Source organism: Muscardinus avellanarius (assembly GCF_963383645.1).
Source record: "Muscardinus avellanarius genome assembly, chromosome: 4".
Lineage (NCBI taxonomy): Eukaryota > Metazoa > Chordata > Mammalia > Rodentia > Gliridae > Muscardinus > Muscardinus avellanarius.
Window position 1 is genome coordinate 161958488 of NC_137789.1, and position 15912 is coordinate 161974399.

A 15912-nucleotide genomic window follows, 5' to 3' on the forward strand; every position below is an offset into this window, starting at 1 on the left:
TGCCAGTTGTGCCGGCTCCATCTTACTGAGTATAATGTGCTTTCCCACCGCTAGATTTTGTCTTCGGAGCTGCTTCGCAGCGACTTGATGATGTGCCACTTGGGTGTGGTTTTCTTATTTTCAACCTGTGGCTTTATGATTCGAATCATCGAGTTTGGAAACCATGTGTCCATGATTCCTTTCGATTCCGCTCGCCTCCACCCTCCTCCCTCTCCTGAGACCTGGCCCAGAGCCCACCCTCCCCTCTGCTCCTGCGGGGTCTACACGGGGTCTGATCTCATGCAGGTTTAATTTACTCTTCAGTCTATCCAGTGGTTTGTTTTTGATACTAGTTTTAGCTCCAGAAGTCCGTGTGGTTCTTAGGTCTTCCGTCTTTCTGATGTTTGCTGGGTCAAATATAGAATTGCTGTTTTAAGGTTCTTCCAGCTAAGTCCATCACTTTTGTCCCCTGGACCTGGCCCTGCCGATGGCTTTTTGACTGATTTCTTTTGTAATTACGAGCTGTGTCTCACTGCTTCTGTGGTGTCAGGACTGTGAGCCAGGTGCCGGCACCCTGCATCTGGCTGCCCGAGGGCCTGGGCTCTGTCGCGGCCCTGTCGGGTCTGCTCTCTAGCGCAGTTTTAATCTTAGTGCAGGCCCTTCCCTGACACACACACTGCTGGGCCACGGGCATTACACCCGCTTTCTTCCAGGCGGCCTGTGCCAGCCGAGAAGGGCCTCATCTCCCCAGTCACAGCCCCAGCATGCCTGACTTTCTCTGCAGCGTGTGTTCTGGGAGTGGTGGGAAGGCTCCAGGCCTCAACTGTACAACGGGACAGTGAGAAGGACAGCAAGGGCCCGAGCCACATGCCAGTGCCAGTGCATGGGCCTCTCTTCTTCGGAGAAGGATCAGCCACAAGCAGCCAGAAGACCCAAGACTTGGGAGCCACGTGGCATTGGTGTGGCCCTGGGTGGCTTCCCAGGGCCTCCATCCCCGGGAGGCCCAAGCCCACATCTCATGGAGCAGCATGTGGACTAGAGCCCAGAGCCTGGTTGGGCAGCTGTGTCCTGGGCCAGAGTCCACAGCGGGCCTCAGCTCCGTGCCCCACGCCTCCGGGGCCTCAGTTGGCAGTGGTTTCCGGGAATGGCGCCTCCGGTGCTCCCGAGCCCCTGCAGCACCGCCAGGCCCTGTGCCCTGACTAACGAGCTCGCTTTCCTTCCAGGGAGCTGCTGTCCAGTGACGCGATGAAGGAATACAGCAGGGCCCGGGTCTACCTGGATGAAAACTACAAGTCACAGGAGCACTTCACGGTGAGCCCCACGCCCGGCCCTGGGCCGAGCCTTGTTCCAGGACAGCCCTCCTGGGCGGGGAGCTGGACCCAGCACGCTGTCACCTGCAGGGTGTGTCTGGGGCCTGTTGAGCTCTGGCGGGTGGCCCAAAGGGGGCGGCGGCCATGGCCCCAGCAGGAGTCTCGGTGTGGATGGCCAAGAAGTGGAGGCCTCAGCCTCGGGCGTGTGAAAGTAGGAGGGAGAGTGCAGCTCTAGGTTTGTAGACAGCTGAAGCCTGGGCTGCTCTGTAGAGCCACGGGTGCCGTAGCCTGCTCCTGCACTCGGGTGCCCTGAGCCCCATCGGCCCGGGCAGTCACACTGGAAGCCAGGGACCTGGGCAAGGCAGGCCCCTCCGCCTCCAGAGTCCAGGGCTCTGGAGGGACGCTGGTACCAGTGAGGGGCACCAGGTGCGTGGAGCCTGTGGCTTTTCTGAAGAGAGGTGTGGAGGTTCTGAGTGGTTGCTGGTTCAGAGATCAATGTCTCACGCCCTCTCTGGGGAGCTGCAGCACCTTGGCTGGGCTCAGCCTCCTCCACCCTTGGCCACCACATCTCCAGCTCCTTGCTTGCCAGTCTTCTCTATGAGGTGGAGTCCCTTGGTCCTCGCCCTTCAGCCTGCCCACTCCCCCAGGAGCCCGCCATGAACAGGGGCTGAGCCACGACGGGACAAGGTACAGCCGCCGAGCTGGCAGTGACTTCGAGGTGCCCTGGGGCTAGGGGACTGTCTGCCAAGGTTTCCGCTCTGGATTTGGTGCTGGGTAAGGAGCATCCACGCGGCTGCAGCCTGTCCCCCACGCCCCTCTCCCTGGCGGCGCTTCTTCCTGCGCCAGGCTTGCCCCTCATACTTAGGAGGTAGGCTTGCTCCGCCCTCGCACTTTTCTCTGCCAGAACTCAACTTCCTGTCTTGCCAAGTGGGGTTTCTGCAGGTGAAAAAGAAAATCTAAAAAGAAAAATGAAATGCACAGGTTGGGACGCACGGCAGAAGAAAAGATGAGCGGACCTGCAGGGAGCTGCAGCACTGTTAGACGGAGGCAGCCAGGGACGGCGTGGCACAGCTGTGGAGTGGCTAGTGGGCCGTGACGGCGCCTGGCATGTGTGGTGCCAGGACCCCAGGGAGCAGAGGGAGCCACGGAGAAATAGGGGCTCAGGTTCTCGTAATTTCAGAAAATGGAGAAACCTGAAGGCCAAATGATTGCAATGGCCCCGAGGCTCATCGCAGGCTGCTGGTGAGCATGGCTCTGCAGAGAGCTCACCACGCCACGCTGCACTGCACCACACCATGCCACGCCGCCCCACGCCACCCAGGTCAGTCTCCCCTCTGCTCTGCATTGGGGGCCCACCCACACTGGCCATAGGAATGTCCCAGCCTTCTTCAAGCATAAAGATACAGATATCTTAAAAAGAGTAGGATGAGGGAGGATAAGCCAGGCAGGCATAGTCAGGGGAGCTCACACTGGCTGCATTGGTGTCGAAACAGCCTTTAGGACAGGGGCCAGAACAGGCAAGGAGGAGCCCCCTCCTGAATGTGGAGGACTGTGGCTGGAATGAGAGGGAGCCCCCTTCTATTGGTGGAGGACCATGGCCAGGATAAGAAGGTCCACTCCTGATGTGGAGGACGTGGTGGGAAAAGGAGGACTATAGCAGGGATGAAGAGGGACCACCTTCTGATGGGGAGAACCTGGCCGGGATGAAGAGGGGCCAGCTCCTGATGGGGAGGACCATGGCCGGGATGAAGAGGAGCCACCTTCTGATGGGGAGGACCTGGCCAGGATGAAGAGGGACCACCTCCTGATAGGGAGGATCATGGCCAGTATGAAGAGGGACCACCTTCTGATGGGGAGGATCATAGCCAGGATGAAGAGGGGCCACCTTCTGATGGGGAGGATCATGACCAGGATGAAGAGGGGCCACCTTCTGATGGGGAGGATCATGACCAGGATGAAGAAGGACCACTTCCTGATGGGGACAACCATGGCCAGGATGAAGAGGAGCCACCTTCTGATGGGGAAGACCTGGCCGGGATGAAGAGGGGCTACCTTCTGATGAGGAGGACCATAGCCAGGATGAAGAGGGGCCACCTTCTGATGGGGAGGACTATGCCGGAATGAAGAGGGCCAACTTCTGATGGGGAGGACCTGACCAGGATGAAGAGGGACCATCTTCTGATGGAGAGGACCTGGCCGGGATGAAGGGGAGCCATCTTCTGATGGGGAGGATCATAGCTGGGATGAAGAGGAGCCGCCTCCTCATGGTAGAGGACCATGGCTGGGATGAAGAGGTCCCACCTTCTGATGGGGAGGACCATGGCCGGGATGAAGAGGGGTGACCTCCTCAGGTGGAGAGGTCATTTCCATAGAGCATAGAGCAGTCCTTAGTGTGTGTGCCTTAAATCCATTTTCACAGACACAGAAACCACAGAAGTGAATGGAAAGCGGCCAAGGCAGGGGCCCGGTGTTCAGGTGGACAGAGGGCCACTGTGCTGTAGCTCGTGCCCACAGCATTGCTGGCCACTCCAGCTAATGGCAGCGGGCGCCGAGAGGAGGAGGAGGAGGAGTCTCAGGCATCTGTGGCCTGGAGCCTGCGAAGCCACCTAGACAGGCCTGGAGGGCAGGGTGGCCTGGAACCTGCAAAGCAGCCTGTGAGGCCTGAAGGGCAGGGCTGTCATTGCGGCCTGGCGCCCAGGGAATTCAGAAGCAGCGCTGCAGACAGCCGAGGCTCGCTCACTGCCCTCCTCCGAGGCTGGCTTGGGCTTTTTCTGGGGTGTCATGAGCAGCCTGTGTTTGGGGTGCATGGTCTCAGCCCTCAAGGACTTTCCCATTCTGCTCAATGCTGGAATGCAGGCCATTCCCAGACCTGGAGAGCCGGACTCCTTTCCAGGTCCGGTCTGGCCTCGGCTCCTCACACAGCATCAAGACAAACCAGGACGCCTTCAAGAGGCTGGAACCACATGGAATGTGTCATCAGACTAAAGGGATGAAATTAGAAGATAACTGAAATATACCTAGAAAATCTTATCTACATGTAAACTAGCTTGTAAGCCTCGGGAGTCAGAGAATGTCACAGAGGAAATGAGGAAATATTCCGAGCTCTATGAAAACAAACTGAAACCCTTCAGGATGCGTGAGTTGCCCGAGCAGCCTGCATCGTGGCTCACAGTGGTCCACCTGGGCGCCCGGCAGAGGAGCAGAGCAGCAGCAGGCCCTTCCCCGGGACACCTGCCGTCATGTGGCGCCAATGAGGAAATATTCCGAGCTCTATGAAAACAAACTGAAACCCTTCAGGATGCGTGAGTTGCCCGAGCAGCCTGCATCGTGGCTCACAGTGGTCCACCTGGGCGCCCGGCAGAGGAGCAGAGCAGCAGCAGGCCCTTCCCCGGGACACCTGCCGTCATGTGGCGCCTTCTGCTTCAGGACAGCGGCATCTTCACGTTTACAGTCTCTTCAATCTCAGAGTGGGTCTGCAGGTGGACAGAGCCATGAGGCCGCGGCCCTGAGGCTGCTGCCCTGTTGCCCACTTTCTGGGCGGCTGCGAGAAGATGGGCCAGGAGAAGGCTCTGGAACAGAGCAAGCTGGGACCTGTTTGCTGGGAGCAGGGCCGGCTGTGCGTGGAGTGGGCTCTGCGGCCTGGCAGCCCTCTCTGGAGCGCCACCTCCTGGTCCCTGCAGCCCGGCCCTGTACGAGGTGCCTCTGTGGCTGGGTGGCTGGAGTGCACAGCCTGGATTGGCGAGGCCCCACACTGAATCATCACAGGCTGGACGTAGAAGTGGGCGTTCCTCCTCATCCCTGCTCGTGACTGAGACCGATGGTCGCATGAGGGCTCCACGTGCACCCACTGCAGCCTTCCCACAGCTTCCTCAGTGTGTCAGGTTCTTTAGCAGGGCCTCTGGGTGTCCTGTAGAGAGAACCCTAGCCCCCCAGCTCCTGGGCAGAGCTGGGCGACATTGGCCAGCCAGGCGTCCCTGCCAGGCCTGGTGCCCTCTGGCTTCAGACAGGGACATTTAATCTTTGTAAGATTGATGGTAGTAGAGCTGTATTTTTAGCTGAGTCTGGTTCAAATAATAGGCCATTAATTGAAAAAGGAAATTGAAATGAATTTATCTTGTACATAAATGCTGTCACGGGCATTAATAGGGATCAGAAAATAGTGGTCTGTTCCCAGAAAGCCGTTGAACCGAGCCACACCTCAGTGCAGCTGGAGAGGTTGGCGTGTCAGCGGCGTGGGAGTGTTGCTGCTGCTGTGGGGGTTTGGTGTGTTGGGGGTAGGGAGGGGATCTACTGTTCCATTGGTGGGTTTTGACCTATTGGTGGTGGGGATCTGCGGCTCCTGTTGGAGTTTGGTGTATGGGTAGTTGGGTCTGTGGCCCCACCTGGGGCTTTGGCATGTGGGCAGTGGGGAGGGTCCCTTCCTGTTGGTGGGGTTTTGGCTTGTGGCTGTTGGCTTCTGGCAAAGGCAGGAGACTTGCAAGTGCTCCTTGCTGCCAGGAGGTGGCGCCAGCGCCACACCCCAGGCTCTGCTCCCTGCAGGAGATGCTCTTGCGGGATTCCTGTACTTAAATGGCTACACTAGATTTTGAGTGCCCACAGAACAGTGTGGGTTCACACCAGCAGGAGGCTCTGCAAGGAGCTTTCGACAGCCCCCCTCGGGTCACTCTCTGTGGAGAGCCAGTGCCAACAGCCCGTTTCTTCAGAGGTGCCGCCAGCCTGCCATGCTGGAGTTAGCATTGGGAGCCCAGGTCTACATCCCGCTCCAGGCAGGTGTTAAACATCTCCACTGCCTGGACTGAAGGCACTGGCCCCGGGCGGGAAAGGTCATGCTGTGTCCCCAAAGTGCCACCAGCTTCCTCCTGGCAGGGCCTCCTCAGTGAGCCCAGCCAGCTCCTGGTCCGCCTCTCTCCTGTCCCCACTCCTGAGAGCAGCAGCTGACTGTCCCCCACTGGCCCCGAGCCAGGCTGTGCCAGCGCACGCCATGCGGGCGGTGGGGGTCTTGGCATGGGGGCGGGGCAGCAAGGGTTGTGTGCACTAGACACTAGACCAGGTGCCCTCAGTCCCCAGGTGGAGGCTGGACCGGAGCCTGAAGACAGAACTGAAGGCTGTTCTGTGTAGATTGTTTAATACTGCATTTGCTGAGACCCCGGGGGCTCGGCTGTGGGGCTGAGCATGGGCTCTCAGAGTTTGGAGATAGAAGGGTGAGGCAAGTTCATCCAGGGGTGTAGAGGGTGGGCGGAGGGAAGCGGAGGGCATGTGTGCACTGGGCGGGGCAACGGGAAAGACTCCCACGGGGAGGAGTTGCCTGCAGGCTAGAGGCTATACCCCAAGGGCTGTCTCTCCCCAGATCTAGCCTTCTTGTCCCTGAGGGGCCCCAGGAAGCATGGGTGCAGCTCCAGCAGGGGAGGAACCTGGGGTCTGTGTTGGGGGAGGCCGAGGGCCCTGGTCCCCAGGCCCCGTGCCCCGGAGGTGGAGCAGGTGTCTCCGTGCAGGGACTACTGGGCTCGTGGTATCTTGGTGGCTTTCACAGCCTCATGCACCCAGGGCTCTGCACCAGCTCCAGAGAACCAAAGTGCTCCAGCTTCAATCCCCAGCAAGTGTGTCCAGGTCTGTGCAGCATGTGGTCAGTGGAGTCCTTTGCAGAGTGTGTGGGCCTGCAGCTCCTTGCTGGTCAGCTACCACTGGCTCGGCTCCCCTGCCTCCCTCCCAGGCACTGCATGGTATGGAATCGGGATGCGGAGCCACTCCTGGGGATCAGACGGCCCTCCCTTGGGGGGCCCAGAATGTCAATGGGGAAAGGCTGTAGGGATTGCCTGAGCTTGGCTGCCTTGTGTCCTCATACCCCTCTCCTGGTGGTATCTGGAAACAGGCACATGAAAGTGGGGTGCTGCCTGTCCCTGGCTGGTTGCCTTCCCACAGGCTGGGAGTGTGGCTGCCTTCCTTCCTTCCTGCTGCCCGCCTGGCTCCTGGCCTTCTGCCCCAGGGCCTTTGTAGCCATGCTGCCTGCCCCTTCTCTGCTCTCCTGGAGAGCCTGCTGCCTCCCTGGGAACTTCTGGCCCGCTCTCCCCTCCCCAGGCTCCTCTTCTTTCCAGAGTGAGCGTGCTTGTCTCTCCTGCCACCTCTTCACTGGCGTCAGCCCCACGAGGCCAGCCCCTGCTTCGTGGTCGGTGGCACAGCACACATGTTGGGAAGGTGTCCACGAGAACAGCTCTGTATAAACTGCTCACTTTGACGATGGGATGTATGGGTGAGATCTGCGTGTTAACGACTTGGTAGGCCACAGGAAGCTGTGACTTCATCAGCAGAGCCATTCAAAGGGTTGAACTCATTGCAAAGTTAGACTTTTCCTCGATTGGTGCTGAGCCCGCAGCACACAGAGACCTGTGACCAGAAGCCCCCGGGGTATGCACAGGGCTGGCCAGATGGGCCCTGCCGAGGAAGGAGCATCTCAGAGCAGGTGCCCAAGTCACAACCTGAGCTCTGTCCCTGCATGGCTGACAGGAAGGAGACTGCCAGCAGGCCTGGGTGCCACCCAAGCCTCCTTTCCAGAGCAGAGATGGTGACCTTGGTTCCTGAGCTGCCTTCCTGGTCCCCTCTCGTCCAGCCTGTCGCCCCTGCCCGGGAGAGTGCCCCCTACCTGTGTCACTGGAGAGGGACTCTGGAGGAAGCGTCCCAGGAGGCCTAGGCCCCATAGCGCGCCCTGTGAAGTTTCACGTGACCTACCACTCCGGCTGCACAGGCCTGGACACTGAGCGAGTGGCTGGGTGCAGTTTTCCAAGGCCCGCCAGGCATCTATTGATCAACACTCTGGCTGCACTGAAGGCACGCATCTGATTTAACTGGCCACAGGAGCAGCAGGGGAAGCACATCGCTCACACCCTGACAATCACATGCAGCATGGGAGGATGGCGGTGATGCCTTCCTGGCTCCAGCTTTGGCTTCCGAGTGGCCAGATGAGGAGGAAATTGCAAGCGTGTCTCTACACACTGCGCTGCTGTCTGGTTTGCTGCAGGACAACATAACAACGCGGCATTCGCCACTGCTTCCGGCCACGCACCTGGCCTGGGGAGCCACTGAGCCAGAGTGGGCCGTGTCCACTGTGGTGGACTTCACACCTGCAGGGGGAGTGAGGAGGGGCCTGTGGGTCACCTGTCCTCCTGACCCAGCCTGGTGCCTGGCTGTGGGGCCTGAGCTCAAAGCCAGGGCTCTAGCTCCCTCCAGGGCTACCTGGCCAGCTCGGGATAGCCACTCCAGCCTTGTGCTGATCCAAGGGCATTTCTGCAGGAAGATGTTTCCTGATTTTTCTGCCATTCTGCATCCAGAGGAGAGGGTGCCGGCATGGATCCGGCATGGATCCGAGTGCTGGGAATGACCTGTCTGAAAGGTCCGTGTGTGATGTGAAGATGGCCGTGGGGCAGGGTGTGGGAAGGGCCGTCCCCTCTCCCTGAGGGCTTTCCTCACTACCCAGAGGGAGTTTGGAGAAGCCGTTCCTTAAGCATGGCTTCCGGTTGGAGCAGAGGAGGTCTGCTGGTACACTTAAGGCAGCTGCTCAGAGGGCCTTAAGACTCCAGGGACCTGCCGGGGCAGGAGGAGGCGCAGAATTGAAGTGCCAGGAGGCAGCCTCTGCCTGGGCAGGCCTGGGGTGAAGACAGAGTCAGGCTGATGATGGACTGTTTCCTCAGGGACACTCAGCAGGAGGCTCTGGATGGGCTCTGTGCTGCAGCTGGCTCCAGGACCCCGTGCAGTGCAGCCCCGTTCGAGCCAGAGCTCTGGTGCCAGGGCATGCACCCAGCTTTGCTGTGCAGTGGGTCCATGGCGGGGTGCCCTCGGGACCTGTGCAACCCACAGCAGCCGTGTGGGCTTGGGTGGGCTGAGGCTGGGCCTCCAGCCAGCCTCTCTGGCTCTGGGCCAACAGCCAGCCAAGGCATAGGGTGAGGAGGCTTGAGGTCACTGTCTTTTGGAGGAAGCAGCTCTGCAGGGCCCTGCTCGCCTCTCCGTCTGCTGGGTGCCCGGGCCGCCTGCTCTCTGGGCTGGCAGCCGGCAGCAAGGCTTGGCTGGCTGCTCAGCGGGCAGCTGGCTCCTCTCCTGTCCCCGCAACGCTGGGATCTCATTTCTGCCCTTTGTGTTGGTTTTTGCATTACTGAGAGGAGGGTCTTCACTGAAGGGGTGAGCAAGCCCCAAAGACTCATGCATGGCTGTGCTCTTGCCAGAGTGTGGTCCAGGTTTTCTGAGAGCTCTGGGCCTGCCTTCCTGACCCAGGGGCTGCAGATGGCTGGTGCGGGGAGCCAAACATGCCTGCCCTCGTGTCCCACTCACCGCAGCTCAGACTACCCAGCTCCTCCGGGTTCCTCCGAGGCTCTTACCGCAACCTGTGGGGTCCAGGGCTCAAGGTGGGCCTGGAACATTCTCTGCCCACCTGTCCTCGTTCCTACTCCAGGATAGGACCCTGCTCACCTCTGTTCTAAGCAGAACGTTAGGGGAAATTTATGGAAAGTTAGTGGAGCTCGCTGTCGTCCTCTGATCCGCGGAGAGGAAGGCAAATGTGTTTATGACAAGGGCCTGGGCCCCTCCCGCCCAGGCCCCTCGCCGCCTCCGCACCTGAGACAGGCCTGATGAAGTGAGAGGGGCAAGATTGGTTTTCCGAGGGCACCGGGCGCTCGGGCTCCGCTAAATCACGCTGTCGGCGCCGTGCGGTGATGACCTGCTCTCCTGCCTCGGCACCTGCAGCCCCTGGGGACGTGATGATGTGCGGCGGGCAGCGCCGGCTGCAGTGAAGGTGAAACTGTCGTATCGATCTTTTTAGCACTAAAATATGAGCCACTTTACGCCGCTTCCCGCTGCTGTGATGTGAAAAATAATAACTCGGATCCAAATTAAAAATATTGATCTCTAGGAGGTGTTGAAAGTAAATAAACACCTCCCTAAGTTTTCGGTCAGCCGAGAAATGGTATTCAGCAGTAAATGTGTCGGCACGTCAGAGCCAGGGTTCTTGATCTGTTTTTCCTCTGAATTGATTTTTCATTATTTACTTCCTAAAAGTGTTGGAATTTGGTCCTCCACTGTTAAATCCCAGTGTTGGGGCGAATCGTTTCTTTGGGGCTTATGAGGTACTCCTAATCCACTCCCCATTGATTGATTGATTTTCGACTCAATGAGCCTGCAGTCCTTGCTTTATTTAGGACTTCCATCATAATTTTTTATACATTTAGGCTTGACTTTTTTATTTCCCTCTAACAGATGAGCTGACATTGGACTATCAAACGGGAGAAAACAATCGTCACGAGGTTAATTTTGTCCCGGGCTCCATGCATCCTAAGGAGCCACGCAGTGTTTCTTGGCTGCAGGTGTGCTCGCTGTGGACCTCTGCCTGAGGCAGCCTCCTTGAGCCCTCGAGAGGGTGTGCCACAGGCCCAGCATCGGGGAGCAGCCCGTGGCCAGCCGGCCCTGGGGCCCGGGCACACTGGTTCTCATGGCCCGACGACGGGCTGTATCGTGTCCCTTGGAAAGCTTTCCTTTCTGGAGGTTGCCAAGAGTCACAGCTGACTACATGGTTTTGTGTGGCCTGGCAGGAGGATGCAAAGCCAGGGTGTGGTGCCAGGGGCGGCTCAGGAAGCCAGTGGCATGGCGTGCTGGCCAGCTCCTCTGTGACCAGGGACTCCCAGGGAAGTACGGGGATGCGACTCATGCTGTTGACACCCGGAGTCAGGGCTTCTGTTCACCTGTGCCCAGAAGGGGCAGCTGCCCACTGTGAAATGCCCCTGAGCTGGACACAGGTGGGGCCGCATGGACCGCAGCAAGGCCGAGGAAGGTCTCTGGCTGCTCTGCAGCTGCTCCCCAGGCTTTGTGTTGGCCACGCACCTGTGGCCATTCTGTAGACCAGATGTGGCTGTGTTGGTGTTGGGCAGGCCAGAAGTGAGGCATAGGGCATCGGACAAAAGAGATGTGTACCTCTTGGTATTGGGCAGCCTAGACGTGGGCTGTGGGCGTCAGGCAGACAGATGTGGGCTGTGGTGTGGGCACACTGGCCATGGAGCCTGGGCATTGGGCAGGCTTGGCTCTGGCCTGTGCCCGTGCTGCCTGTGAGCAAGCAAAAGAGGTGCCTGAGCTTGGGGAAGAGCGTGGGCATGAGCTGTGGCCAGGCAGGCTCACCCAGAGCGCTCTGGGGCTCCCAGCACTCGGAACGGGTGTCTCCAGAGTGCTCATGTGGCCCTGACCACCCCCACTGAATCAGAGGGACAGAGGCCTGGGGCATTGGTAACTTATCCAGGGTCATCAGGTCTGAGTCCAAGGTAGAACGAAGCATGGAGGCTGAGACACCATTGGCCAATTCAGGCAGGACAGGGCGGGAAGACCAGCAGGCAAGCTTGCAAGAGGGTGGGCACCACCGGCAGGTCTCCTTGACAGAGCCCAGGGCCCTCCCAGGTGTCAGAGGCCCCATCCTGCGTGCATCCTGTCTGGGAGAGGCAAATGGTCTTGAGTGCAGAGCCAGTCTTCTCGGTCCTGGTTGGGGCGCAGGGTGAAAGGGCGGAGGCGGCCAGCAGGGTGGGATGTGCCCCTCCCCTGTGCATCCCCCCACATCCCTCTACCCCCGGGAGATGCCACCTGTGCCAGTGGGGTGGAGGCAACAGGAGCCCAGACCACCCACAGAACCTAAATGATGTCTGGTACAAGCCAGCCACAGAGGGAAGGAAGCCGTGTTCTAGGTGTCTGCAGTTTTAGATGTCCCAAGAAAGTGCCTGTTCTCCTGAGGCTGAGATGCCAGCCCCTAGAAGAGCCTGAGCACTGTGCATGGAGACTGCCTCTGGGCAGAGGCCGCTGGGCGCTGTCCACGGTGCTGCTGGAGGGCTGTGCTCAACCTCGGCGACCGTGCTTCGCCACGACCTGTGGGTCGGCCACTCAGTCACACAGCAGAGCTGCGCTGATGCTCTGAGGGAGGATGGCGGTGTGTGGGCTGAGGCAGCTCACAGCAGCACTAGCGTGGCCCATCCTCAGCAGGGAGCGGGAGCACGGGGAGGGAGGTCAGGCGACTTGGCCGGCATGGTGTCATCCTACACTCTGCTCTAGAGCCTGACTGCACACCACAGGGGGCACGCGCGTGTGATAAAGCACGGGGCCGCGTGAGCAGATGTATACAGCAGTGTGCAGCCGAGCGCCCGGGGCTGACGGTGGGAGCAGGAGTGAGCCCTGGAAGGAAGAGGGGCTGTGCGGTCAACTCTCAAGGGAACCCCAGGCTAAGGAGGTTAATGAAAAACAAAGGCAGTGGCAAACTCCAGGAAATACGAAAAGCTTCCAAGAAAAGAAAAGCAATCATGATCTCATAAATAGTTCTGTGGTAAAGGGCGTTTAAAATGTCTAATGTGAACCCTAATGTGACTGTGACATTCACACTGCTTATTGTTTAAGTAACAGTGTGACTGTGTCAGGAGGACCCGTCAGGGACAGCGGTGGGGCGTGTGAGTGAGGCAGAGAGCATGTGGGAGGCAAAGCCAGGCTGTCTGCTGGGCTCAGCGCTTCACGTTGAGAGCTGGCCATGAGGCAGCAGAACATCAGCGCTGTGGGGAAGTGCCCAGGGAAGCGGCGCAAGAAACGCCTGCGGGAGGGGCAGGGTGAGATGGACAGGTGCCGCCCGTCTTGATGTGTGTGCCACTAACGTTTAAACCTCCGGAGGAGCCCCCTTGGGTAAGAGACTCATCCTCGCAGTCATGCGTCCCAGGACCTGCAGGCCAAGGTGGCGCTGACGGAAGTGCCATGGCACATGACTGCTCTGGTGCCAGGCAGCAACAAGCCCAGGTGGAGCGGCCCCCCAGCCGGGGCATTGGGGGTGGAGGCCAGAGCCCAGGTGGAGCGGCCCCCCCAGCCAGGGTGTTGTGGGGAGGCCAGAGCCCAGGCAGAGCGGCCCCCCAGCCAGGGCATTGTGGGTGAGGCCAGAGCCCAGGTGGAGCGGCCCCCCCAGCCAGAGCATTGTGGGGGAGGCCAGAGCCCAGGTGGAGCGGCCCCCCCAGCTGGGGCGTTGGGGGTGGAGGCCAGAGCCCAGGCAGAGCGGCCCCCCAGCCAGGGCATTGTGGGGAGGCCAGAGCCCAGGTGGAGCGGCCCCCCCAGCCAGAGCGTTGTGGGGGAGGCCAGAGCCCAGGTGGAGCGGCCCCCCCAGCCAGAGCGTTGTGGGGGAGGCCAGAGCCCAGGTGGAGCGGCCCCCCCCAGCTGGGGCGTTGGGGGTGGAGGCCAGAGCCCAGGTAGAGTGGCCCCCCAGCCGGGGCGTTGTGGGGGAGGCCAGAGCCCAGGTGGAGCGGCCCCCCCCAGCTGGGGCATTGGGGGTGGAGGCCAGAGCCCAGGTGGAGCGCCCCCCCCCAGCTGGGGCGTTGGGGGTGGAGGCCAGAGCCCAGGTAGAGCGGCCCCCCAGCTGGGGCGTTGTGGGTGAGGCCAGAGCCCAGGTGGAGCGGCCCCCCAGCCAGGGTGTTGTGGGGAGGCCAGAGCCGCTGCTGTCCTGTGACTTGAGGCTGGGAGTGCTGGGGTGCTCTGGGGCCAGTGGAGGCATTTCAGGGTTTGGAAGAAGGGAAGCAGTCAGAGCCAGGAGAGTTGGTGGGCAGCTGATGGTTGTAAACGTGAAGCCCACCATGGTGGCTCTCAGGTTCTTACAGAAGTAAACACATGGAGAGGGCCGAGGTAGGAACTGCTGGTTTTATTTTATTTTCTTGACGCTGGTTTCTTCTTCTCTCTATACACACCATTCAAGAGGTGTCTCTTGCCCAGCACTGAGGAGACTTGGGGACAGCCAGGGAGGTTTGGGGGCGGTGCCGACCTCTGTTTCCTGACAGGTGAGGAAGCCAGGTGGAGAGGGCTTACCTATCGGCCGCTGGGCTGTGGTTTTGAAGACAGTCCAGGGCCAGTGTCAGTCACTTAAGGCTGAAGACAAACTTGACTGGGTTGACTCTGCAGAAAGCAAGGAAGACAAAACCTCCTTCAGGAAAGGGAAGAGGGGGAGGAGGAGGGGGAAGAAAAGAAGAGGAGGAGGAGGAGGAGGGGAGGAGGAAGAAGAAGAGAGGGAGGAGGAAGAAGAGGAGGAGGAGGAGAAGAAGGAAGAAGAAGAAGAAGAAGAAGAAGAAGAAGAAGAAGAAGAACAACAACAACAACAACAACAACAACAACAACAAAAACAACAACAGCAACAACAACAACTGAATGCCTTTATGAGTGATGCCAATATTTTGCTCACCTCTTCAAGATCTTCGTAGGTAGTGGCTTATTTTTTTTTCTATTTTTTTTAATTGGTGCACTGTATTCATACATCATAGTGGGATACAAACTTTTGTAGACATACATGCACACATCGCCCAGTCAGCCCCCACCCGATCCCCACCCCATTCTCTCCCCATCCCTCCCTCCCATGCTTGGCTTAGTGGTTGACATCTAGTATTATAGCAATTTATCCAAACTTAATGATAATCTCACATAACAGTTTCATTTGTCTGATACCAAGCTTTTGATGACTTAAAGATAACATTTCAATATTTCTTTTTGCTTTCTTTCTTACCAGAGAATATTTTTTTCTATTTTTTTTTGGTGAAACTATCATATATTTATATATTTATTTTTCAGAAAAAAAATCTATCCTAATATGGAATATGGACTCTAGATACCCACAACGATCTTGAAAAAGAACAAAGCTAGAAGATATATATTTTCTGATTTCAAATCATATAAAGCTACAATAATTGAAACAGTGTAGTACTTTTCTAAAGGCAGATATATAAACCATTGGAGTTAAATACAAGCCTAGAGCTAAACTCTTCCCTATATTGTCAAGTTATTTTTGACAAGGTTTCCACGAACATTTGGTGGTGGAAATAATAATCTTTTAACTAAATATTGTTGAAAAATAATACTTACATGGAAAAGAATAAAATTGGACCCTTACCTAATACCATATACAAATATTAACTCAAAATAGATAAAAGACCTAAATATAAATCTTAAGACTATAAACTTTTAGAAGAAAATCTGGGTCATAAAACCTCACAACATTGAAATTGGCAGTGATTTCTTGGATATGATTTCAATGGCACAGGCAACAGAAGAGTATACAAACTCCCTAAAAAATAAATAAAAAAAATTGTATATCCAAAGACAATGTAAACAGAGTTAAAAGTTACTAATAGAATGGGATAAAATATTTCCAAATGCTATATCTGAAGGTATATTAATATTCCAACTAGACATCCTAAAAATTAACAACAATAAAGGCAAACAATACAATTTAGAGATAGGTAAAAGACTAACATAAATAATGAATCTCCATAGATAACCAATCTTAGTTGTCTGTTGGATGGAAACTCTTGTTTCTCTGGTTCTGGTGTGTGTTACCTATTTCTTCTTTGTAGTTAATCTCTTTGAGTATTTTCTCTAGCACTGGTTTTGAAGACATAAATTCCTTCAGTTTCTGTTTGTCATGGAAGCTTCTTATTTTTCCATCTAATTTGATAGAAAGTTTTGCTGGGTAGGAAATTTTTTGCTGGAAGTTGTTTTCTTTCAGAGTTTGGAATATGTTACTCCAAGGCCTTCTGGCTCTCATGACTTGGTTTGGGAAGTCTGGAGTGATTCTAATTGGTTTGCCTCTGAATGTCACTTG

At 57.2% G+C, this 15912-nt stretch overlaps 1 protein-coding gene across 1 annotated transcript in view; it reads left to right on the forward strand.

Annotated features, from left to right (window-relative positions):
* The window catches only part of INPP5A (inositol polyphosphate-5-phosphatase A), a gene marked incomplete at both ends in the record, with an annotated part of 184677 nt that overhangs the window by 83525 nt on the left and 85240 nt on the right, over positions 1–15912 (forward strand). The window contains one exon of the mRNA XM_080695419.1: positions 1203–1290. Within this exon, the coding sequence (XP_080551545.1) occupies positions 1203–1290 (88 nt within the window). The remainder of the gene's footprint in view (positions 1–1202; positions 1291–15912) is intronic.